We start from the raw sequence: 25,900 nt of genomic DNA, 5'->3' as shown, positions 1-25,900 counted from the left end.
CGAGTGCACGTGCTATTTCTGTCGTCACGTATGTGCGTATCTGTGTCGCTCTATGGCGGTGAGTTTGGGATCTCAGCTCTCTTATATGGATCAAATCTTCTTCCGCGGGCAATGAAATTACGATTATTTCAGCGGTTTTCATTTTGCTTCTTATAATCACCCTCTTAAGACTGTACCCTAGATGTTTTGGAGCGCTGTAGATGGTGTACTGGTACCAGACGGGCATATGACTCTCCATCTACAACTCTATCTACATCTACATCTACGAGTACGTAATTGCTCTTCAGTTCACAATTAAGTGTCTGGCAGAGGATTCATCGAACCACCTTTAAGCTACTTCCCTACCATTCCACTCTCGAACAGCGCGCGGGAAAAATGAACACTTAAATCTTTCCATGCGAGCTCTGACTTCCCTTATTTTATTATGATGATCATTTTCCCCTGCATAGGTGGACGCGAACAGAATATTTTAACAATCTGGCGAGAAAGTTTGTGATTGAAATTTCATCAGAAGTTACGACCGCAGTTTAATCAGAAGTCGCTTATGAGGAACGGTGTCAATAGTCTTCTGAAAAATCTCAGAATATGGATCAATTTGACGTCCACTGTCGATAGCGCCCATTATTTTCTGAGAAAAAAGAGCTAGTTGTGTTTCACAATAACTATATTTTCTGAACCAATGTTGGCTATTTCTCAATAAATCGTTTTCTTCGAGTGATTCATAATGTTCCAACACGCCGGATATGTTTCAAAATCCTACTGCAAATCGACATTGGTGATACCGGTCTGTAATTCAGCGGATTACTCCTATTACGTTTCTTGACTATGCTGACATAAGGCATTGCAATGAAGTGGTGCGTATGTGCCAGACGATTGTTTGGAATCAGCGCAGTAAGATAGCTTGATGTTGATGTCCCGACAGAACGGCACAGGAAAGCTTGGATGTGTCCATGACCACACCGTGAGTGACACTGCCCGATTTGTTTACGCATCAACCCAGACTGACCAGTGTATCCCCAAGGAATGGTGTACCACTCCCAGCCACGTAACACGGCCTATGATTAGTGTTAGCCAGAAGATCCTAACCGACTGGGTCCGGAAACGAGTGTCACATTTGTCAATGACTGTCGGTTTCAAATCCGAAAAAGTAACTGCTGCGCTCTGTGATTGGAAGTCCACCTCATTCAGTTTCCTAGCCAGCACTGCGAAGGGAACTGCTTGCACTGCACAGTTGGACCAAGTGTAACTTTTTCTCCTACTTCTTCACCATGAGTATGCTGTGGACGCTCTCCGCTCTCGTCTTCCAAAACGACAGCTTCCGTGTTCACTGGGCTGCACGCGTAAGTTTCTCGTTTGACGAACACTCACCGAGGGAGGTGGCGCAGTGGTTAAAGTACTGGGCTTGCATTCTGGAGGACGACGGTTCATATCCCCGTCCGGCTATTCACATTTAGGTTGCCTGAGATTTCCCTACATCGCTTAAACCAAATGACTGGGTGGATCCTTTTCAAGGGCACGGCTGATTTCCTTCCCTAATCCGAGCTTGTTCTCCGTCTGTAATAACCTCGTTGTCGCCTTCACGTAAGCACTAGTCTTTCTTCCTTTTTGACGAACGACTCAAGAACCCTATCGTACCTCGACTGGTCCGACAACTCGTGATAGAAAGTATCTGGGACAGCTGCGATAGCGGGTGAAACATAGCAGTCAGCACCTCTGCAGTTCGTTAGGACTACGGTATTTAATCATCTATGAGTGACTTCAGCAGAGTATTGCATACCTGAAAGAACTTATGGCATCTTTTTCTTGCCAGATTAAAGTCATTATAAAAACTAGATGCTATGTTAGAAAGTATTAACGTGATGTCTCCTGGGGGTCAAATGTGAGTAGTTTAACACCCAGTCCATAGCGAGTTCATTAGAAACGGAAGCAACAGTTCAGCATTGTTGTAAAGCAAAAAGTTGCATTTTTTACTTTAGTATAAGAGATTAAAATTTAATGCTTTTTTCGAGAACTGATACGTCGAGACGGAGACTGTGTGAAAAATAAATGTTAATTTTTACAATAAAGTAAAAAACAGCAACCAGCCACTTTTATAATGTTAGTTATAAGTAATCAATAGGGCCGTTATCGGTTTCGAACCGACAGGTTCATCTTCAGATGATTATTCATATTTAAAATTACATTACTCAGATTGTGGCTCAGGTTACTTTGGATGCTGGTGTCCTTCATCGAAAAACAACGTAAGAAAATGACTGTTTCATTGTCAACGGACCTATTAAAGAATTATAGTAGAATAAACAACTTCCTAAAATAAGAAGCGAATTAGGTTTGTGTTACTTACGTTAACTGCACCATCTTTTTATTGAACTGCTGACCAAGAAATATTTAACAATTTCTCGGACTTTGAACATACAAGCAGTTCCATTGATAGGCCGTTTTATAATAAAATAGTCCTTTTACTTCCTTCGTTTTTTTCTGTAGGGCGCCCTCACCCAGGAGCATTTGCCACAATCACCGAACATCACGTGTACAGAGTAATGTAATTTTCAATGTGAGAAGTCAGCTATAGAAACTGTCGCTTTGAAACTAGGTAAAATGCCCGCACTGTACTATACCACATAAGAGTCTCAGTTAGGCGCGATTTTCTAGAAAGTGATATAGGTAACATGCAATATAATTTGTCATGCCTTCCCAACCGAGACTACGGTGTTTCAGCTAACCATTTCGAGGATAATCTTAATGAATCGACGCGTAGGATTACCTCCTACAAGTTTTCTGCAAGTCTCTCGTAGATGTCCCTCGAACGAGTTCTTGTAGCGCAGTGGATTCTTTAGAAGTTGCAAGCAGGCTACCTGTGATTGTAAGTGGACATGCGGATAGTTATTTTACTTGAACTAATAAGACAGCAATAACGCAGTAGTCTGAAACGATTCATCTCAAGAAGATGATGAATTTCGAGAGCATGGGAAAACCGACTACCACATGAGAACAGGCTTTGAGTACATCGTCGTCGAGTAGGTAGATTGGCACGAGGCGGAAATCTCTTGCTCACGTCGTAAAACTTCGTAGCTCTTCGTACATCTTCGGTAATTTAACAATATTCACTTGTCTACTGAATTAACTGAATTACTGCGTCGCGACGTTATGGTGTTAAAGGCCTGATGACGCGTAGGCTCCTGCTATTATATGCTATGTCAAAAGTGGACTCCAGTAACAAATATTTAGTAAAGAAAATTCCGAGTTTCGCGCCAAAACACTTGTCGTTCCCTTACGTATTGACCTTTCGTCACTGCCATGATTCACTACCGCGCTATCTGGTTCAATCGTCCTTTGTGGAAACCAGATACTTACCCGCTGCTGTCATATTCCGCAGCTCTGCTTAAGGCAGCGAATTACTCTTGATATCTGCCGAGTTCTCGTAAACGTAAAATTTAGAAGATAAATAATTCCAATACAGGAGGAGCCTGACAAACGTTATCTGCCCTATTTGTACCTAATAAATAGCATTATAAAATGCCTGGTTCCCATTGTAAGAATTATCCTGTATGTGTCTTTAATTTGTTTACTTGTTAGTCAGACGGTGACCTTCAACGTTGTCAGTTCAGGGCTGAGTACAAGAATAATAGTTATTATTGAGGTTACAGCAGCAGACCTAGCGAGTGGAGATGACGTCGTAGCAACTTCGCGTGACGTGGTTACAGGTAAGCTGCAGCACAACTAAACAGTCATAGGTGTGAGGGACACGAGCGGTCACGGACCGCCAAAGAACGCCGTCCCCAGGTCCGAAAGCAGAGCACAACTGAGGCAGCTGACGCCGGCCAAGGCTGCGGCCGACACCGCTGCAAATATAGCAGGCGCTGTTTTTATTTAAGCCGGGCCCGGAGCGGAGCAGAGAGTGCGGACCTGCCGCACCGCAGAACGCAGCACGGCACACCAGTCCGCCAAGAGCCGCAGTGAGCAGTCGCTGTCGCACAGCCACCAGCAGAGCGCACGCTAGCCCCAGCAGCCCGCAGCCATGGTGAGTACCGGCCGCCGACGCGACCGCCACAGCTCGGCTGGTGGTGTCGACATCGCACCGCACTGGTACGCAACAGACAACACGCCTACTCTGCCTAAACACTAATACTTTGGAATCCCCATCACCGGTCAAGCTTAACCCTACATCCGCTCTGTGTCGCGACTACCACCCGCCTGTGTAATGCTCACTGTGGATCTGTTCGACAGTTTTCCTGCGTTGCCACCTTGCCAGTAGATGCCCTCTAACTACTACACAGATCTGTAGAACTCATTCTTAGATTAATTTTCTTGCAAGTTATTGGTAATTAGTACATAGAACGCCCACAAACCAAGTCTTTCAAATTTTATAATAACTGTTTCAACAGACCTGATAACATATAATAGCTAGCTGTATGATCTGTTTCCATCTTAGACCATCTTCAGTTCATGCCGCTGATATAACTACATAAGTAATTCTTCTGAGTCATATTTACATGAGATTAAGACGGCTGAAAATATCAACAATTATGTCTTATTTTGATCTCAAAAGTGCAAAACCCAACATACAGCTTATTATTGCATGTGTTCAGTGTCACTAAATTCTATACTGAAAACATTTTCAAGTTGAATTTGATAAAAAAAAGTTGTTGATAAATATCGCCATGCACTGGTTTAGCTGCAGACAGCAAGAATTATTTCACACATACATGTACAGTCGGTGCCAGATGTACCCGAACATACATCTCTAATTGGATATGCGTTGAAATTCTTGGTGCAGGAAAATAAAGTTAATATGGTCCAAAATAATACGTTTCTGTACGTTATAGGAAACTGTCGTTCAATGTTACATCCTTCCTACGAAAATAAGGCATTAACACAACGAAAGTTGCTGGTTCTTGTGTAAAGCTTCACGAAACTTAGTCTAGTATCTGACATTACACAAATATTAAATAATTTCACTTGTCTTAATTGCCCTACTTCGGAAACTATTATAATAATTACATTGACTCTTTTTAGCCTTATGTCCCACAAAACTTTTGTTTTAAATTTACGTTTCGGCTAGTAGCTTATTTCACAGTATCAGTAAAATAACTTCATGCTTACGTCGTGTGAAAATAAAGTTTTTTGTGGCGTATGCAAAGGAAATTATTTGTTAATACCATCTTTGCATAATTTATTCAACCTTCTTTTACTAAATAACCGCTCTTTTCCCTTAATTTTATAGCCTGTTTTATGCCTAAAGTTAAGTGCTTAGAACAGAAAAATTTTGTTTTAAAGAACACAAATAATACTCGATCGAAATCGAATTCTCACAGCACATCATTCCAGCGCGATGAAAAATACGATTAAACTGTGCGCAAATTGAGGACCAGTGAAGTTTAAAATGGTTCCAAGATCGCAATTATGTCCATATGTGTGACTGCCTGCCTTTATGTTTATAAAATTAAAACTACGTTACTTTCCAAGCTGCCGTTCTTTTGACGCTGATTAACTACCTAACCATTTCCGAATAATGGCCAGCATTATCGCTAGTGTTTCTTTTTATTTCGCTCAAAAATAAAATAAACAAAATATCCAAACACTAAACATTTGTCTCACATAGAAAAACAATAACTCTCAGCCAGTCGGTTGAACCAATCAGAGATATATTGAAGTAATAGCAGGTATGCAGGAATCTCAGAGCATTCGCATTTTAGCACCTGCAAATTTTTCGATCGCTGTGTTAGACTGAACTCGCCACGACCCCTACGACCTTTGGTGTTTAGTTTCCCACGTAGCGGCGCTGCCGTGCCAGTTGCGGAGGACGGAAATAACGCTGACTCTACGTCTGTTTCTCCTGTCTTCTGTAAACTGTTACCTTATCATCCGATAAGCGTGATGAGTCTGTTACCGAGTAATTTGCGACACACTTACCAGTATAATCAGTAAACAAGCGTGACACGTGATTTTTATGTGTACTGTATTCATGAGACAAAACAGGCACTCAGTCTGGCTTCAAAAGAAGACAAAAGAGAGGAAAGAATTATTTCAATCAATTGCAAATAAATAATTACTCTTAATTTAATACTAGAAGTCGATCTATTGACACTAAGAACTAAACGCACTGGACGGGAAACTGCATTTTTTATGTTTAAAGAAAAACAATATGTTGGTATCTTCTATGTGATCGAAGATAAAATACGAACAGCAACTTTGTAACGCCAATTTAATTGTTAAAATAAATGATAAATGACAAGATTCTACTTTTACCTCCTATTACAACAAAAAATAGTAGATCCGTGTAATTCAGGATTCCAGTACTTGGACAGTCACTTGTAGGATGCACACCAAACCAAATAAATTAAAAACGTTGTATTTCTTCGAAATTTCTCTCATTTCTGTAGTAAGTTTAAATGGTGATCAATATGAAATTCATAAACTGTGATTTAAATGAGACTCGACGGAATTAAATTAACTCTTTTTCATAAATTTTAGCAATTTGATCTTGTCGTGTTAGGAAATACAGACAAAGCTAGTTAATAGAAGCTAATAACGTGAATAATTACACAGGAATATGCCTTTTGGCAGTACGGCGTTCACAAAGACAATCGACAGTTTCTTCTTCAGTCAGTAGTTTGATGAACTGTTAAACAAGTCATTGACGCAGAAACTACTTTTACTATTGTGTCTTAGGAAATGTATCTCTCCAAGTCTGTGGAATTAAAACATTAAATATTTTTACTGTTTAAATGTGTATCTAACAAATGACTGTGGCGTATAGACAACAATAACTGATTTCCATTGACAGATGTACTTTTCCTTCGCTATAGTAAACTGTAAAAGTTATTTCTCTATCGCGCAGTCAAACAATTAAACAAAGAAACTTATAAGTGTTGACGTTATTCCAATGGAAGTCAGTTTCCTTGCGGCTGCATTTTTGTGTTATTGTGATATCATATAAGTATTTCTTGCAGTTCCGTAAGTCAATCGGTAAGAACGAACCCTTACAGGATCACTTTGTTCTCCGTCTGTCCGTCCGACTGTTAAAAACCCTTTTCCTCAGGAGCGGTTAGAAGTATAAAGTTCACATACCAAGGCCTATGGTCCCTTGGCGGTGTAAAAACAAGCTTCTACGTCAATACAGTCAAAAGTCCGACCGTTTATGTCACATATTTTAATACTCGCAGACACTCATCAAAACCTGTAGCATACTTCCCTTTGGCCTAAACTCGTGAAATTTGGCAAGAAACGAGGTTTCACAGTACAACCAAAGGAAAAAAACCGAAAACTGTAAATATGTAATTATATCACAGGAAAATATGTTTTGTCATTTGTTATGTGACTTTATGTCTGTTCGTCTGTTAAGACCCCTTTTTCGCACGAAAACTTTCATGTTTTAAGGTAAAATTTGAACCACACACTCAGATCTATGGTGTAAAAAATTGAAGGTTCTAAGTCAATGCACTCAAAAGATACGTCCATTTATGTCACATATTTTGATACTTGCAAAATCACTCATCAAGACCTATAGGCTACTTCCCGTTAGCCTACAATCATGACATTTGGCAAGAAGCAAAGTTTCACAGTCAAACTAAAAGAAATAAAAATCCTTAATTACATTACACGAAAAAATATTTCTTTTGTCATTTGTAATCCGACGTCAAACCTGGAAATTTAAACATTCTCGAAAATCTTGGAATCACTGGGATCGATATTTTACCACTATCAACGTCGATAACAAGCAGAAATGGTCGAGATCCTAGATTTCCGGAGTGGATGAACTGTCTATACACATAATTGAGTTTGTGCGGAACCTTCAGTGAGAATGTCTTACTCGCACCTGGCCAATTTTTTGTATTTTAGTTTGCGTTTTATCACACATATAGGGCACTTAAAAAGTTCCACATATTACTCCATAAGGCAGTATTAATCATAATCAGAAGAAAAGATCTTATATGTCCGGAAGCTAATAGCTGTTGAGATATACTTGAGAAGAGCACTGTGTAATATTGGGTGGTGTAGGCCATCTTACTTTTGCAGTTCTTTGCGCACATCTGGATGGTTGTTATTTTCAGGAAAGCTCAGACCACCCTGCCCGGTTACAGTTCTGCTAATGGCTATCTTCTACAGACTGCTGATGATCCGCAGTTCACAGGTTGCATTTTATTTGGAAATAAGATAGGAATCACAAGAAAAGTCATACAAAAGTACCACAATGCGCGCGTATGATCATACGCAAATCCTAGAGCAATAATAGAGGTGAGGCATCAGGAATGCTTCAGTACTACTGTATGGGCAGGAATAGTCGGTGACAGACTCACAGAGCCATACATTTTACCAGATGAACAGGAGCTATGTATCATCCATTTCTGCACGATGAATTACCAGCGCTGTTGGAGAAAGTTACCCTTCCAGAAAGACATCTACTGTGGTTTATACACTATGGGACACCAGTCTTTACTACGGATCGTGCGATAATACCTCACCGAAAAGCGTAGTGGGCGATGGATTGGCCGAGAAGGTCCGGTAGCCTGGCCTCCCTATTCACCATACTTGACTCCATTGGATTTCTGCTTATGTGGACATTTAAAGGCATTCGTGTAAACCCAATCCGTCTGCAGTGTGTAGACGTTACAGGAGCGTGTGACGAATGCATCTGACACAGCCCAAATGGAGCCAGTTGTATTTGAAAGGGTGGGAAGAAGGACTGAAGGATGTCTCAGCATTGGTGATAACCGTCTGCAGCACTGCCTATAGTGTCTACGTAATAGAAAGATGGGAATGAGAGAACAGATAGGCCCATATCGGAAGACGAGTCGGTTTCTGATCATATTGTTATCGGAACTTTTCTTTTAGTTTTGACCAATACTACCTCCTGTAGGAATATGTGATACTTTTTAAACACTTAGTATGTAAAAAAAATCAAAATAAAATAAAAATATATTTGCAATGGAATTTATATTCATATAGAACTCACATACAACGTAAATATCAAAATAAAATTACAGTGCAACCGCAAGGAATCTGTCTTTGGAAGTTGTGGACTCGAAAAAAAATCTTTATTAGTCAAGATAGCAAGTTTTTTTTATATAACTAGTTTCGGCTAAATTAACGAATTAGCTATTTCCAGATTCCTTTCTTTAGTGTTCATCACGAACTGGCGGGACACATCGTCATCATTTTGTTTAAGATGAATTACTTACAAAGTTTTTTATAGTTTCCATTCGCCTGACTTGCACATTTCACTAAGGATTTTTTTGTGAATCTACGACTTTCAATAAACGCAGATCGCTTATCTCCAATTTGTCTCTGTCAAATAGCAACAGAATCTAGCTTTCATTGGAATAAATATATAACAGCTAATTTCCTATGGATGTTCAGTACGTAGCCTACCCAACGGAAACGTTCACGTTACTCGAACGACTCTAGGGTAACTGCCACTTTCGTGCAGTTGCAGCTCGAATGATCGTTAAATAATACGACGTGAATTACAAATTTTCTTTTTACATCGGGTCGGCCACTGTATATTTTAGCAATCTGCGTGTACCGTATTTAGAAACAAGACACTGAGAAGTTCACTGCAATCGACCCTTGGTTGTTACTTGTTAGAGAAATTTGGAAGTAACTAGATGAGTCCGAAATTAAGAATCCGTAGGTCTCAAATAAAAAATAATGATGATTTTGTGTAGCATGTTATATATATAAGTGCCAGTCTTACTTCGATATAAACACCTTCGTGAGTAAAGTACTTAGTCTCATACTTCATTGGCTCGACCACGTATTTAATTGCTCCTTTGCACATGCTGGCTGCACTAAATGAACTACGCTTCTCACAAGTACCCCGGTAATGCAGAAGAAATTTTTTTTTACTACAGGTGCTGAGCACAGTAGTGATCTATGTGCCACACTTGGCATTTCTTCCAGCGCCAAAGGGCAATTTGCCAGCACACTCACACACACAGACACCAAAAGAATCGAATTATCCGGTCTACGGCTCGTAATCACGTTTCGTTCCCCCATGTTCTGGGAACAGTCCCACGACAATAGGAGCCGTATGTTGCAATATAACCTTGACGTTCAGCAACAGCCTTGGCGAATGTTATCTTTACTTTCGCAGATCCGTAACCCTGAACCTTCCAAGTTTCGTTTCAAGTCACCCTGAAAGATATCGAAACTTTACTGTCGGTGACATAACATGTGCAGTTTCGATCCCGCCACTAACTGAAATCTTATTCTTAGAGCAGTTCTTGCCATCTACTTTTACGGAGGGCTTTAAATACCATTAACATAAATTAATTCCTATTATGGTCTCATACAATATATGTAAGTACAAAAAGAATATTGCTAATGGACAGATTACCGAACTCAGGAATTCAGTTTCGCAAATCTTCTTATAAGAAAACGTAGTGTAACTCGAGCATCAAAAAATATTTAAAAACAAAATAATGCAATAAAGTGAAACAAAAAATCACGAACACGTGTCCGAAATAATCCAAAACAAAGCACAACAAAAACGAAGGTAAAGAAATGCCCAATACAAGCTAGGTGAAAAATAGCTGATAATTTCGGTAACATGTCTTGCAACAGAACTGACAACGTGAAGTACATCACTGCGAGTTGATGACATGAGTTATCGAAACAATCAGCAACCAGTTATATAAAGTAAATTTAATATCTTAACCGGTTTCGGGCGCTTGGTGCCCTTTTTCAGAAGGCTGTACAGTAATCACAAAAAAAACCACAAATAAGTAGAAGTCAGATAAAAATTTGAATATTAAGGACGAAAAGTTTAAAAATTTTAAAATTTTAAAAATTAAAGATAAAAATGGTACATATTTTATACCTATCACGTTATATGCGAGTGTCAAAAATGAGATGCATGCAGCAAAATGCCATAGTTCTAAAAAATACAGGAGCAATAAACAATCATCCTCACCCTGAGACCAACTTCAAGAAATGCATGTCATTAACTGATTATCTCCCTTTCTAGCATTATGTCTGCACTTGTTGTTGCACTTCTTTATACCATTTTTGTGCAGACACTATGAGCCACATGGAAGATCTATGAGCTCATATTGTATTAATGGATTCAGTGTTGTATTACTTATTACTCCTGTATTTTCTTAGGATCACGGCAATTTGCTGAATGCATCTTATTGCTCACACTCTTAAACAATGCGTTAGCTGTATCTTTTTACCTTTAGTTTTTAAAGTTCTTAAACTTTTCTTCCTCAATTTTATAATTATCTGACGTCTACTTATTTGTGATGTATTTTCCTGTATTGGCTTATGAAGAAGGGCACTAAGTGCCCGAAACTAGTTAATAAATTAAATTTCCTGTTTACTTTGATATATACAACTAGAAGCGCTGAGGGTGGATAAAGTACTAAACATAACACGACTTGCGACAATCATTTCGTGTACGTAAGAATATCACACATTTTCAAGACTAGGAGATTTATAAAATACACACACACGAATCTCCTTAGCCCCCCAGCTTAGAAGAATGTTTCATTGGCTCAGATAACGAATTTTCAATAGTAATTACATAAAATATAAACATTACTTTACAGATTACTAGAACTGATCTAAGACGCATATCCTAGTTTATGAAGCAAAATGATACAAATATATTGTAAAATTTTACCACTGATAAACAATTTTTGACATCTTCCACAGGCACTTAATGGCTGAAACGTTTCTTGGTATGTTAAATCATGCAATAGAACACTGTAGCATTAGTGCAAAGAATAATATCAATGTTTTTCTTAGTTTGTTTTATTCTGTATACACACGCTTTTGTTCAATTCAGATTAGTGAATCATAAGGAATTCACATAGATTTAAAATATCTCTGTAGTGAGCATTCAGATGCGCAGAATAGATTTTGAGTTGCCAGCACACAGTGCTATCGTGGTCAAGCGATCTGGTAGTGGCGTAGAACGGGCGTCACGTCACTGCACCGTCACATCAGCGTGTATTTACACTTTACGTCACGTCAGTTTGCTTAGCCCAGTACCGGACAGCTGTACAAAAAGTCATAGCATCGGAACTGAGTAACTAACAACAACAAAGTTTACTAGCGGTAAATGCATACTTCATAACGTATGTTCTTGATCAGTTATGTTTAATAATGTACTGAGAAGTGAAACATCATTTCAAACCATCGACATTTATTTACTAGGGAAAATAATATTTTACGTTCAAACACATGAAACAATGGCCACAAAGGAATAAACGGATCCTTTTTACTCTATTCATTAAGGTTTTTCTTATGTAACTAATAACATCGTAAACAGCTATTTTTCTCCTTTGATAAAGCTGACCGTTTCAGTTAAAATGTAATGGAAATTGCTTCGTCAACATATATTCTTATTTACATACATTGTGGGGGTGACTCTGCTCCATATTGCAAAACGTAAATAATTTTTCGCTTTCAGATATCTGACCTCGCCTGTGTAAGAACACTCAACGGAGAAAAATATCCAAGTTGTCATGATACATTGCAATTTGCCACGAAAGCAAATGATAATGATAAAAATAAAGATAACGAAAACACAAACGCATGAAATCCACAACCATAACACGAGTTAGCGAGGCAAAAATACGTTAACTTACGATGTTAGCAGGACGGTGCCATCAAAGTTTTCTTCCCGTGAAACGATGACGTGCCGTGATGGCCAATATGAACTGCCTTAAGCAAACAATGTCAACCCGAGATAATGTGAAAATTTCAGCTTAATGTCGACAACATGCGCAGAACACAATGCTCACTCCAGAGATATTTCTACGCTGTGGGAATTCGCCCAGATAACTATGGTGCTTACGCCAGAGACAGTGAAAATCTTGTAACACAAGAAACGTAATATCTCTGGCCCTGTGCCCACTTCTGTAAACAATGTACTGCAGCTGTTGCTGTGCGTCTCAAGTACTGTATTCCATTGCCCTCCATTTCTCATCCTGAGTTTTTCTTTACTACGAAAGAGGGGATTTCATCATGTCTTGCTAAATATGATCTTCCCATGTCTTGCTAAATATGATCTTCCCTTATTGCAGGCAGACACAATCGAGAGGAAGGAGTATGATCTGACACCGCTGAAGAATGCAAAGCTTCCCATTATATGGGTCCTTGGTAAGTATTAATATTACAGTTTTTAAACATTGCAGCAGACATCTTTATTTTGTAACTCATGTATAAAGGTTTCCCTATTCAAACATATTCAGTGAACACTGTCAACACACTAAACTACAACAACTTCCAGTTACGTAATTTTAGAGTCATGATGTCGCTATTTTGTGGCTGCTAGATATGAGACCTAAACTGTTGTCATTGGTTTTGTGTCTGCACTAAAAGTTTGAGATAGCCTCCACCGCTACCAACATTGTTTTCGTGTTCCGAATGTTTTCTTTGAATAAATTACTGTTTGGAAAAAATGACTCTGAGCACTATGGGACTTAACTTCTGAGGTCATTAGTCCCCTAGGACTTAGAACTACTTAAACCTAACTAACCTAAGGACATCACACACATCCATGCCCGAGGCAGGATTCGAACCTGCGACCGTAGCAGTCACGCGGTTTCAGACTGAAGCGCCTAGAACCGCAACGCCACTACGGCCGGCTACTGTATGGAAGATTAGATACAAATTTGTGTGAGTACTTTAGTACCGAGTGTACTGTGTCTTTTTAACGGTGATACTAGCCTATTGGCCATATACGTAAATTCCATCAGTATGATATTAGTTTTTGCACTACTTTCACACAATTTAGTAAAACAGGCAAGTAGATCTCCAGTTTTGCCTCGGTGTTAGAACACAATAAGCGTTAAATTAAGGAGACACAGACGAGATGGCATGGTTCTTAAATGGATGAACATTGTCTGATCTCTTACGTTCTTGTTGAAATAGGCAAATCTCTAAAATAAAAACGGTCTGCTGACGGAACAACTAATCCTATTTTTACTGGTAAGCCTTGTTAAATTGCACACCTTCTGTAGATACTAGATCTGATCTCTCGAAATAAACAATTCTGCTAAGATAATGCTGTGTTTGGACAAACCTTTTCGAAATATCTTCATAAAAACTTTCAAAGTCTACTTCTATCGATATTTCTCTGGAACACAGGTACGTAATATTATTGTTACGCTAACAGAAATTTTGGTCGAACAGTGTGAGAAAGTGACAGAACTAAATAACTATGTGAAAAAAAATTCTACTCAAAAATGAATGCTGTGTCTATTATTTCCTATGCATCTTTCAGTTGTTCTTTTCGTATTTAGTACTGTACCAGAAAATGTAATTACTGGCTTCATTAAAACGAGTACAAAAGATGAAACTAGTTTCAAGAGCCTAACGAGGATTTGAGGCAAAGGATTGTGCTGTTATTGTCAGACTGATTATGTTTACGACATTTCTGGTGAACGCTCCACGTTTTCGTTTTCCCCCCATTCGGTAGACCTATTTTAATAGTATTGGACCTGTTGCAATAGTAGCCTCTGTAGATTTTCTCTGATTATTTCACTCAATATGTTTGACGAAAAGTAAGTCGTCTATTGAGGCTACTATTAAAATAGGTCTACTGAATGGGAGTAAAATGAAAATGTGGCGCGCTCACCAGAAATGTCGTCGACGTAAACAATCTAACAATAGCAGCACAAAACTTTGTCCCAAAGCCTCGTAAGGTTCCTGAAAGTAGTTTCATCTTTTATACTCGTATTAAAGAGGCCAGTAATTTCGTTTATATATATATACCCCAAAAGTGGATGCAGCAGTTGAACCTATCTGTATTTCGCACCTGATCATCCCAACCCAAGTCGAGCATTTACGTCGGTGTGGCTCTGAGTTCACGTGCACGATTTTAGCGCGTGGGGATCAGGGATCGAGTTTTGCGTCTGGCAGGATATACATCTTTGTTGTGTTAGACGACTATGTGTTCACATTCAGGGTAGGTTTATTATTTTATTTACTTGTCTCGCAATCTCCGCAGGTTTATAGCAAAATACAGTAAAACCAACCTCCCGTATTGTGCCACAAGTAAATAAGCATAAGCTTCCGAATAGTGTCGTTATTACATGTCTGTAAATAAAAAATGAGGAGACAAAAGGAAAGAAACTCAAAGTAAGAACTGTTTTTACCTTGTTACAATGAGGACAATAATTCTGTAAGTTCGACGTTTACAACAGATCACATTTACCAAAGGTGTTCGAAATTTGCACCGTTTGCTCGAATGCAAGTATTGCATTGCTCAGTCATCCCTTCACGCCCAAGCTCAGCCGCTTCATGTGTGCCGAGGTACGCGATCTTGTGATGTCACGTGTTCAACATTTCTCATCCTTTTTTGGGGTTTTTCCTGACATTTGCGACCCACTGTGTTTTATGTTAAATTTATTGTCTCAGTGTCTACGTCGCTACAGGGTTTTTTAAACGACAGAGTCTGTGGATCAAACTTGTCGGGATGATAGATGACGTCATGGAGATCAACTTTTAGTAGTGACAAAATGTTTGTTGACGCTTCCTAATGGCATGGTGTAGCACTCTGTGGCGTTGGTATGTAGTGTATGTCACTTATGATCCAGTCATCTGCTCCACGTGGAAAGGGTAGACGGAGCTTCTAAAATACCTTTCTCCGCTTGGAGACACTCATTCTTAATGGCTCAAATGGTTCAAATGGCTCTGAGCACTATGCGGCTTAACTTCTGAGGTCATCAGTCGCCTAGAACTTAGAACTAATTAAACCTAAGGACATCACACACATCCATGCCCGAGGCAGGATTCGAACCTGCGACCGTAGCGGTCACGCGGTTCCAGACTGCAGCGCCTAGAACCGCACGGCCACACCGGCCGGCACTCATTCTTAATGTTTTCTTGTTGAAATTCACTGTCTCAATGTACTGAGGTAGATAGTACGCAACAGACCATCCTAGTTTGGTGAAATCTCATCGTCCCAGGGCTGTAGAATTCAATAACAAGACGCCTGGCATCACTAGGAACTGTCAGCGAACATTTTCCTTCTAACAAAAATCCTTCCCCATGAAGTGATATATCACTCCTCCACGTTTCATGCAAAGATTTTGGAATACTTTGTATATAAAGACAAAAAATATTTGTATGAATACATGTAGGACATTTACAGGTTTTCAGCAACAGTAACAATTTCTACTGACTGATGACCTTAGCAGTTAAGTCCCATAAGATTTCACACACACAATTTCTACTCCAGAATTCTTCTGTATTACAGGAATTGCTAGGGAGAAACATCTTTAAACACTTCTGTTATCTGTCATCTAATTTATCTAAATGGGTGAATTGTGAAAGGATTTTATAGCTGTAATTTCACCCCTTTCTCCCTTTTTATGCCAAAGCTAGATTTATTAAAGAGTAATACAGGTAATATTTCCTTCAGGTATTGTATTTGTGAATATTTCTGTTACTCTCAAACTCAGATGGGTCGATGATAACAAATTTGATAAGTGAGTAAATGACTGTGAGGCTGTGGTTAGTGTTCCCCAACTGCTTAAAGAGACGCCTACATGATGAAACTGTGTGAACCCCACACAAAATTCTAATTACCTGTTTTAGTGAGGTTAATGCTTTTTGCCTAAATGAAATGTTACCCCACAATATTATGGCATAAGGCACCAGAGAATGAACATATACAAAATATGTTAACTGCTTCTATATCCGCAAACTTGGCAATTATTCTTATGAAAAAAGTACCCGAACTAAAATGTTTTAGCAGGTGTAAGGTACGGTTCTTCCAGTTTGTTTTCATCAACATGCACACCTAACAACTTGGAACTTTCTACTCTGTTTATTGCTAGTTGGTGTACTAGGTTGACAGGAGGTGAGATAATTCTGATACTACAAAACTAGATGAGCAGTGCTTTTGCAAAGTTTAGAGCTAGCCCATTTGTGCAAAACGAGTCGATGACTTTCACAAATTTATCATTTCCTAGTTTCTCTGTTAATACTTTTCAGCTCAGCTTCATGACAGTCATCAGCAAACAGGACTAATTCTGCCTCCTAACATCAAATAAACGTGGCAGAGGATGTAATTTCTCCCCATGCAGATGTGTGCTCACGCACTGTATTACCAGAACAGCTTAGGGTAATGTTCGTCATTCTGTTTCTTAAATGAAAACAAGAACAGTCGTGCCGAATTACGTTTGCTATAAAAACTTAACTTCTCTAACAGATTATTTTGATTTATGCAATCAAACGCCTTCAGTAAGTCACAGAAGATTCCCACTGGAGAAATTTTATCATTTAAAGAGTTTATTACGTCCACAGAAAATGAATAAATAGCTGACTCCGTAGAGCGGCTCTTTTGAAATCCAAACTGTGATTGGCTAATTATTCCATAAGTACATAGGAGAACATTATCTTCTCAGAATTTGTAGAAACTGACCTAAGAATGACACTAAGCAGCAGTACTCTCTCACTCATCTCAGAGAGGTCTAACAATGGTATATTTCAACCTATCTGAGTATATACCTTGGATGAATGATGCATTACATAAACATCTATGAACAATACATATTAGAGGACCACAACCTTTTAGTGTCTTATTGGAGACATTATCCACCCCATATTAATAGTTATTTTTTAGTCATGATGATCTTCGTTAATTGAGACTGGGATGTAAGGTTTAATTTTCATTTCACTAAACGTCCTTTGAATTTAGTCTTCGGTGTATTGACTCCATATCTCTCCTAAAGTATGAGCACAAATTTCCTCATCTATTTTTAAAAACCATTTGTTAAAAGTAGCTGCTACACGTGAGTTGTCTTTCACAATGTTCCCATTCTGTTTAGGTAGTAGCTGAGAGGAAAATGAGACAGGATTGCAGCCTGTTCCCCAAGTTATTCGATTTGTACTTTGAACAAGCTGAATAGCAAGCCAAGCAAAAATTTGGAAGAAGATCAAAGTTCAGGAGCATGAAATAAAAACTTTAAGGTTCGCCAATGATTAAGTAATTCTACCAAAAATAGCAAAGGACTCGAAAGAATCACCTGAGCAGAATGGATTGACTCTTGGAAAGTGGTTTGAAGAGAAACGTCAGCAAAAGTGAAACAAGGGCAATGGATTGTAGTGGAATTAAATCAGGTGATGCTGAGGGAATTAGATTAGGACAAGTAGACAAGTTATCCTATTTGGACGGGGGTATAACAGACGATAACAGAGGATATAAAATACAGTCTGATAATAGCAAGCAATATTTTGAAAAATAGAAATATTTAAATGCCAGGAACTCTTTTCTGAAAGTAATTGTCTGGAGTGTAGCCTTACACAGAAGCGAAACATTTCTAGCAAACAGTAAAGACAAGAAGAGAATAGAAACTGTTGAAATGAGGCGCTGGAGAAGGATTCTGAAGATTAAGTTGGTATATAAAATGAATAATGCAGAAGTGCTTAATTGAGTGAAGGAGAAAAGACATTTTCGGCAGAACTTGAATAGAAGGAGGGATGCAATCCTGAATCGTCAAGAAATAGTTGATTTGTTAGTAGGGGTAGTGTGGAGGTAGACCAAGGGGTACTGGGGGCAGTTGGAGATGTGCCCCAATATGATTCCTAGATTGTTCTTACCGAAATACAGAACGAACTAGAAGCGGGCCAGAATGTCTGCCTGAATAGGAATAGATTGGAGATTATTATCAGCTCTGACGTCTGTCTTGGAGCCAAGGGAAAAGTATCGAAAACCTTGATCGGGAACAGAGAGATCTGGACAATTTCCAATTTATTTCTGGGACAAATATATCTGTGTGTGTGTGTGTTTTAAGCTGTATTCGAGTGGATGTTGTTGAGTTGTTGATGAGGAAACTTGCACAGAGTAGACTAGCAAGTAGAGCTGCATCAGACAACGACAACAAAAACAACATGGGGAAGGAAGTACGCTCCAGAAATTTCAAGGATAAGCATTTTGTGATGCGCATAGCATCTTCAGTTGGCGTTAGCAAACATGTTTGTGTCTCTCTCGCAGCTACTAAGCGAACTCGGGGGACGAAACAACGCTTTCTTTGGGTCGCTCAATTAATTCTACCTCATTGAGGTCACGTAGGAGCAATACGTAAGAAGTCGATCAGTAGAGAGTTTTGTAAGCTACGTATTTCATAGTTGAACTACATTTCTTTAGTTTTCTTCCATACTTCCGGGCCTCGCATCGAGGTCTGCAGCATTAAGCGAGTGGTAATCACGAAGTTTTATTAATCATATCGAAAATAATTAAGCTAGGTAAATAATTTTTTGCTTGTTTGCACCTACGATCTGCAGTCGTAATATATATTTAAATCCCAGCATCACGTACCATATGACGGCACTAGAGGACCCAACTAGTCTCCGTTACCAGTGAACTACGTATTTTGTTTTGGCTCCTCTAGCGGCCTGCTTGATCCTGTGGATGGGAGCTTTTGGTATGTATTAAGACTGCAGACATTTAGCTGCAAAGAAACCAAAATTATTTACCTAACTTAATTATTTCCGACGTGATAAAAAGCTTTATGGCTATCCCTCTTTTATCGCTGCATAAGTCGAGGCGAGTCCCGAAAGTAAGAAAGAATATTGCAGACATGTGCCTGACATCAACAAAAAGTTAATTGCGTAACTTTTTTTTTGTTTCGATGTGATGACTGGAACTTTTTGACTGCCCCTCGTTCCTACCGAAGTCGAATAGAGCTGCTTGGAATGAGCGAGCGCCTTATCAGTATGTAGACTTGCGTGTTGTGTTGCAGGGGGCCCCGGCTCTGGCAAGGGCACGCAGTGCGACCGCATCGTGCAGAAGTACGGCTTCACCCACCTCTCGACAGGGGACCTCCTGCGCGACGAGGTCAAGTCCGGCTCCAAGCGCGGACAACAGCTCACCGCCGTCATGGAGCGCGGAGAACTCGTGCCCCTGGTAAGTCCCGAACCTCTACTATCGTCACCGTTTGTGGAAAAGAGAGACCATAACCGCTTGTAGGCTCTGCTAAATAACAGACGTAGTCAAAATTGAGGATCTGTTATATGATGCCCAGTTTGGGTTTAGGAAAGGTAAAGAAAGGCACCAGGGAGGCAGTTCTGACGTTGTGGTTGATAATGAAAATTAAACTTAACGGAAATCAAGACACGTTCGTAGGATCTGTCGGCCCAGAAAAAGGGTTGGAAAATGTAAAATGCTTCAGAGGTTCGAAATTCACAGGCATATAGGTCTAAACCCATATACAACATGTACAAGAAACTAGAGGGAACATTAAGTTTTAAGACCAAGAACGAATCGTCCGGATTAGAAAGTTTGTAAGTTTGTAATGTAATCCTTCTCCCTTACTGTTCAATGAACATCGAAGGAGCAGCAACGGAAACTGAAGAAACGTTCAAGAAAGAGATTAAAATTTAGAATCAAAGGATATCAGTCATAAGAACTAGCACTCCTGAAAGAAAGCATATAGCGGAGACATGGCTTAGCCACAGCCTTGGGGATGTTTCCAGACAGCCTTGGGGATGTTTCCCGAGTTCGAGTCTCGGTCAGGCACACAGTTTTAATCTGCCAGGAAGTTTCATATCAGCGCACACTCCACTGCAGAGTGAAAATCTCATTCTGGAAACATCCCCAAGGCTGTGGCTAAGCCATGTCTCCGCTATATGCTTTCTTTCAGGAGTGCTAGTTCTGCAAGGTTCGCAGAAGAGCTTCTTTAAAGTTTGGAAGGTAGGAGACGAGATACTGGCAGAATTAAAGCTGTGAGTACCGGGCGTGAGTCATGCTTCGGTAGCTCAGTTGCTAGAGCACTTGCACGCGAAAGGCAAAGGTCCCGAGTTCGAGTCTCGGTCGGGCACACAGTTTTAATCTGCCAGGAAGTTTCATATCAGCGCACACTCCGCTGCAGAGTGAAAATCTCATTCTGGAAACATAATCTATGACGGACGAAGCAAGGAAAACGTACAAAGCAAACTAGCACAGGAAAAGAGAGCATTCCTGGCCAAAAGAAGTCTATTAGTATTAAAAATTTGCCTTAAATTAAGGAAGAAAATTCCGTAATGTACGACTTGAGCGCAGCATTGTATGGAAGTGAATCATGAATTGTGAGAAAAACGGGAAGAAAGAGAATCGAAACATTTTTGATGTAGTGCTATAGAAGAATGTTTGAATATTTCGAGGACTGATAAGGTATGAAATCTGAAGATTTTCCACAGAATCGGCTAGAAAAGAAATACGTGGAAAACACTGACAACAAGAAGGGCCGTGTTTACAGAACACGTGTTAAAACATGAGAGTACGAGTATAGCTTTATTGGTACTAGAGGACGCTGTAGAGGGTAAAAATTGTAGGGAAAGACAGAGATTGGAATACACCCAACAAATAATTGAGGGCATTGGGTTAAGAGATAATCTGAGATGCAGAGGTTGGCACAGGAGAGGTAGTTGCGGCGGCCCTTGGCGAACCAATCAGAGGACCGAAAAAAAGTCAGCTGATGTGATCCTTTGTGATCTGCAGCTACCAGTTTCCACCAGTCTCGTCATTTTAGGTTGGAAAGCTGCTAAAACACCTGTAATGGCAGTGAGAACCTACGGTTCGACGACAAACCACTGCATACGTCGATGATGCGGGTTTAACTTTTGGCAGTTAACCTACACAGTCCACACAAGATACAGTGAAGCCTCATCATGTTTATAATCACCAAAGACCCGTTACAGTGCGATATTTATTGTTACCAGTGTGTGATGAGACACTTAGGTCGCCATCGCAAGATAACTGTTTTCCAGGGACAAATGAAAACTGCAAACATGGAACGTGACCTTCATAAATCCATCGCGCCGCAACACTAAATAAACTTGTAATTGTTGATCTAGTAATTCAAGACGATCACCATAGTGTTATTGATAAACCCATTATAATAAGAAATTGTAGTGAAACCTAGTCTCAAATCTGGTTCAAATGGCTCTGAGCACTATGGGACTTAACTTCTGAGGTCATCAGTCCCGTAGAACTTAGAAGTACTTAAACCTAACTAACCTAAGTAAATCACACACACCCATGTCTGAGGCAGGATTCGAACCTGCGACCGTATCGGTAGCGCGGTTCCAGACCGTAGCGCCCTAGAACCGCTCGGCCACCCCGGCCGGCTCTCTAATCTGGAACTGTGTCTTTCGCCGATAGGGCAATTACTAAATAAGCTATTCAAGCATGACTTAACAAACTATCCATAAAATTGCAATTCTGCCAGTATACAAGGTGTTCGTTTTAACTTGAGACAAATAAATATTTTGAAAACGACAGATAGAAACAAATGATCGACGTGAAAAGTTAACACTCGTAAAGGGGACATCTGTCTGTGTTACAACTTGCCACTCCCTAACAATCCCTCTTGCGTGGGCGGGTTGAACTTTGTATTTTCAGAAGGGGAGCCCCCATTTTTATTTCATATTCGGATTCCACGCAAAATAGTGTTTTCCATTCGCGGTAGATGGCGCTGTAATCGACAAATATCAAGAGTGCCTGTTTTTGCAATTAAGAACCGTCACATTTGATTCTACATTTCGTTTATGACGCAGATGTGAACTTTTGTGTTATAACGACTGATATTCATGCTCAAAACGTTTTTCAGTGTTGTAAACTTGTTTGTACAGCACAATACGGTTATCTGTCTCAATGTCTGATTAGAAAATACGTTTAGCACGGTATAGGAACAACGACGCGGAAGTAATAGTTTTCTGTTCCCATCGGGATGCTTGACTTAGGTGAGTCACCTTGCCTCTCTCCATTGGGGTGCTTGATTTGGGTGAGCATCCATGGCAGGTGTGTCTGTAACTATCACTTCATGGACATTTTTACCTTTTTACGATGGTTCTTGTCTGTATTCCGCCTGTAGCCGCTTGGTGGCCAGCATGAGATTAACGGCGGTTGGATGGAAACTCATCCCCAAATCTGTCACCCTTGTGGCGGAGTTCGAGGGTGGCCACCAAAATAAAGCATAGGGAACATAAAACTACATTACCGTACACTTAGCTTATTTGCCAGAAATATCAATGTCTAACTATATTATCTGAACTGTACAGTCACATTTGAAATGTCAAGTAACTCTTGAATATTAGTATCAACCGTTAGAACACAAATGTTTACACTTACATCCTAAATGAAACGTAGAATGTATGCGTCGGTTCTTAATTGCAAAAACATGCACACTTGATGTTTCTCGATTACAGTACTATCTACCACAATGGAAAACAATGGTTTGAGTAAACCGTATGTATTTTTGGCATAGAATCCGAATATGGAATAAAAATTGGGCGTTCCGATTTGAAAATACAAAATCGACCTCACCCACGCTGAGGGGTGGTTAGGAGGTGGCTAGTTGTAGCACAGATAGATGTTCCCTTTTTTATTTATATTATTATTTTTTTACTTTATGGCCGTTATTGGACTACTTTAGTCAGTTATACAAAGGTCGTTGTTATTCATTAATGTAATTCAGTCCAACAATATTCAATAAGACATTAAATACTAGAGTGGTTATACAAGGATTATTATAATTCATTATTATATGAAGTATGTTTTGCTCTTCTGTTTGCCCAATACTTTTTCATTTTTTCAGATATTTTCTTTCTTTTTTCGTCTGAGATCACTCTTCTTAGTCTTTTTGTTTATCTTCGTTTATAGTGTCTAGTCATGTGTCTTGCATTACTCAGATTTTTTTTAATTTTTTATTTTGATTTTTTTTTGTCATCTATAGATATTTGGAATTCTTTTATATCTCCCTTAATTTCAGAGATCCATTTAATGTTGCTCTTACTATTCCGCAGTTTTTCTATTATTCTCTTACTAATTCTGTTTTCTGGTGTTCTCATTAGATGTCCAAAGAATGAGATATGTTTCTTCCTGATCGTACTCATTACTGGTTCTATTTTCTAGTACTGTTTCATTTGAAGCTATTCTCCAGTACTAATTTACTTGATATTGTTTATTTATGCATGTCCTAATTATTCTTCTTTCCATCTATAGTATTTTGTCAATTTCCTCTGTTTTAGTTGTTTCGAAGATCGTTTCAGCTGCTTATGTTACTTCTGTTTGTGTAACTGTTTTACACTGTAGCGCCGTCGGCCGCGGTGGCCTTGCGGTTCTAGGCGCTTCAGTCTGGAACCGCGTGACTGCTACGGTCGCAGGTTCGAATCCTGCCTCGGGCATGGATGTGTGTGATGTCCTTAGGTTAGTTAGGTTTAAGTAGTTCTAAGTTCTAGGGGATTTATTACCTCAGATGTTGAGTCCCATAGTGCTGAGAGCCATTTGAACCACTTGAAGTGAAGCGCCGAAGAAACGGGTATAGGGATATGTATTCACAAACAGAAACATGTAAATATGCAGAATACGACGCTGCAGTGGGCAGTGACTATATAAGACAACAAGTGTCTGGCGCAGTTTTTAGATCGCTACAGTGCCAGGTTATCAAGACTTAAGTGGGTCTGAACGTGGTGTTATAGCTGGCGCACGAGCGATGGGACACAGCATCTCCGAGGTAGCGATGAACTAGAGTCCATTTCACGAGTGAATATCAGGAATCTTGTAAAACATCAGGTCTCCGACATCGCTGCGGCCGGGAAAAGATAATGCAAGAACGGGACCAATGACGACTGAAGAGAATCATTCATCGCGACAGAAGTGCAACCCTTACGCAAGTTGCCGCAGACTTCAATGCTGGGCCATCAACAAGTATCAGCGTGCGAACCATTCAACGAAACATAATTGATACGGGCTTTCGAAGCCGAAGGCCCACTCGTGTACCCTTGATGGCTGCACGACACAAAGCTTAACGCCTCACCTGGGCCCATCAACACGGACATTGGACTGTTCATGAATGGAAGCATTTCGCCTCGTCGGACGTGTCTCGTTTCACATTGTGTCGAGCTGATGGACGTGTACAGGTATGGAGACAACTTCATGAACCCATGGATCCTGCATGTCTGCAGGGGACTGTTCAAGGTGGTGGATGCTCTGTAATGTTGTGGAGCGTTTCAGGTGGAGTGATATGGGACGCCTGATATGTTTAGATACGACTCTGACGATGACAAGTACGTAAGCATCCTGTCTGATCAGCTGCATCCATTCATGTCCATTGTGCACTCCGACTGACTAGGACAATTTCAGCAGGACAATGCGACACCCCAATAAGTCCAGAATTGCTACAGAGTGGATGATGAGACAGAGAACAAGGTTTACACGAATAACAGACAGATGGTCAACGACTTGCCTGACACGGTGGCGACAGGAAGAATATCCGGCCACAAAGTTAAAATAAAAATAAATTTGCCAAATCTTGAAAGACAGTGGACTCTGAACGATGGAATAAACTCTAGAAAAGAGAGTGGCATTCATCTTCGAGGATTGTTAGTCCCCCCAGATATGCAGGAGCACTTACGAGAAGTCTGAAGTCTGACGTGTGAGAAAGAGGTACTGGCGGAAGTAATGTATAGCTCGCAAATTAGACGGGCCAGTCGGGCTCAATGCTGTCGTCCTCTGCAAATTGCGTCATCGGATTCGATATGGAGAAGCATGCCGTCAGCACACCGCTCTCCCAGTCGTTGTTGGCTTTCGTGACCTTGGAACAGCACCGATCTACCCTGATGACCAAATTTAAAGCAACAAATGGATATTTTGCAAAGTTGCGTTTATTTTGCCACAGAACAGTAGAAACAGGCGATAGTAAATTAGAAACAATGTAAAGAATACAGAACGTAAACAACTCCAACATGCATATGTTCTGCAGATTATTCGAACGATTCTTCTATTAAGATGATACGGAACGAGTCAGTTAACAAGATATACACCGGGTGATTCAGCTGTCCTTACTTATGGATTTTATGCAACCCACAACGCCTTCAAATACCATGAGTAAGGCTTTCATATTCTCTGTCTCATATGCGCAAATTTTTAGTCCTACCGAAAAAATTAGCAGGACATTTTTTG

At 39.8% G+C, this 25,900-nt stretch overlaps 1 protein-coding gene across 2 annotated transcripts in view; it reads left to right on the top strand.

The window, feature by feature from the left end:
- LOC126262333 (adenylate kinase isoenzyme 1) overlaps positions 1-25,900 on the top strand; it is a 127,856-nt gene that overhangs the window by 68,419 nt on the left and 33,537 nt on the right. The window contains exons 2-4 of one of the 2 annotated variants that reach the window (XM_049958892.1): positions 3,873-4,018; positions 13,032-13,107; positions 19,701-19,864. In XM_049958892.1, coding sequence (XP_049814849.1) covers positions 4,016-4,018; positions 13,032-13,107; positions 19,701-19,864 — 243 coding nt within the window. In that variant the 5' untranslated portion in view covers positions 3,873-4,015. The remainder of the gene's footprint in view (positions 1-3,872; positions 4,019-13,031; positions 13,108-19,700; positions 19,865-25,900) is intronic. The other variant, XM_049958891.1, reaches the window with a different exon arrangement.

Source organism: Schistocerca nitens, chromosome 6 (genome assembly GCF_023898315.1).
Source record: "Schistocerca nitens isolate TAMUIC-IGC-003100 chromosome 6, iqSchNite1.1, whole genome shotgun sequence".
NCBI classification, from domain to species: domain Eukaryota; kingdom Metazoa; phylum Arthropoda; class Insecta; order Orthoptera; family Acrididae; genus Schistocerca; species Schistocerca nitens.
This window is presented reverse-complemented; position numbering and strand designations above follow the sequence as displayed.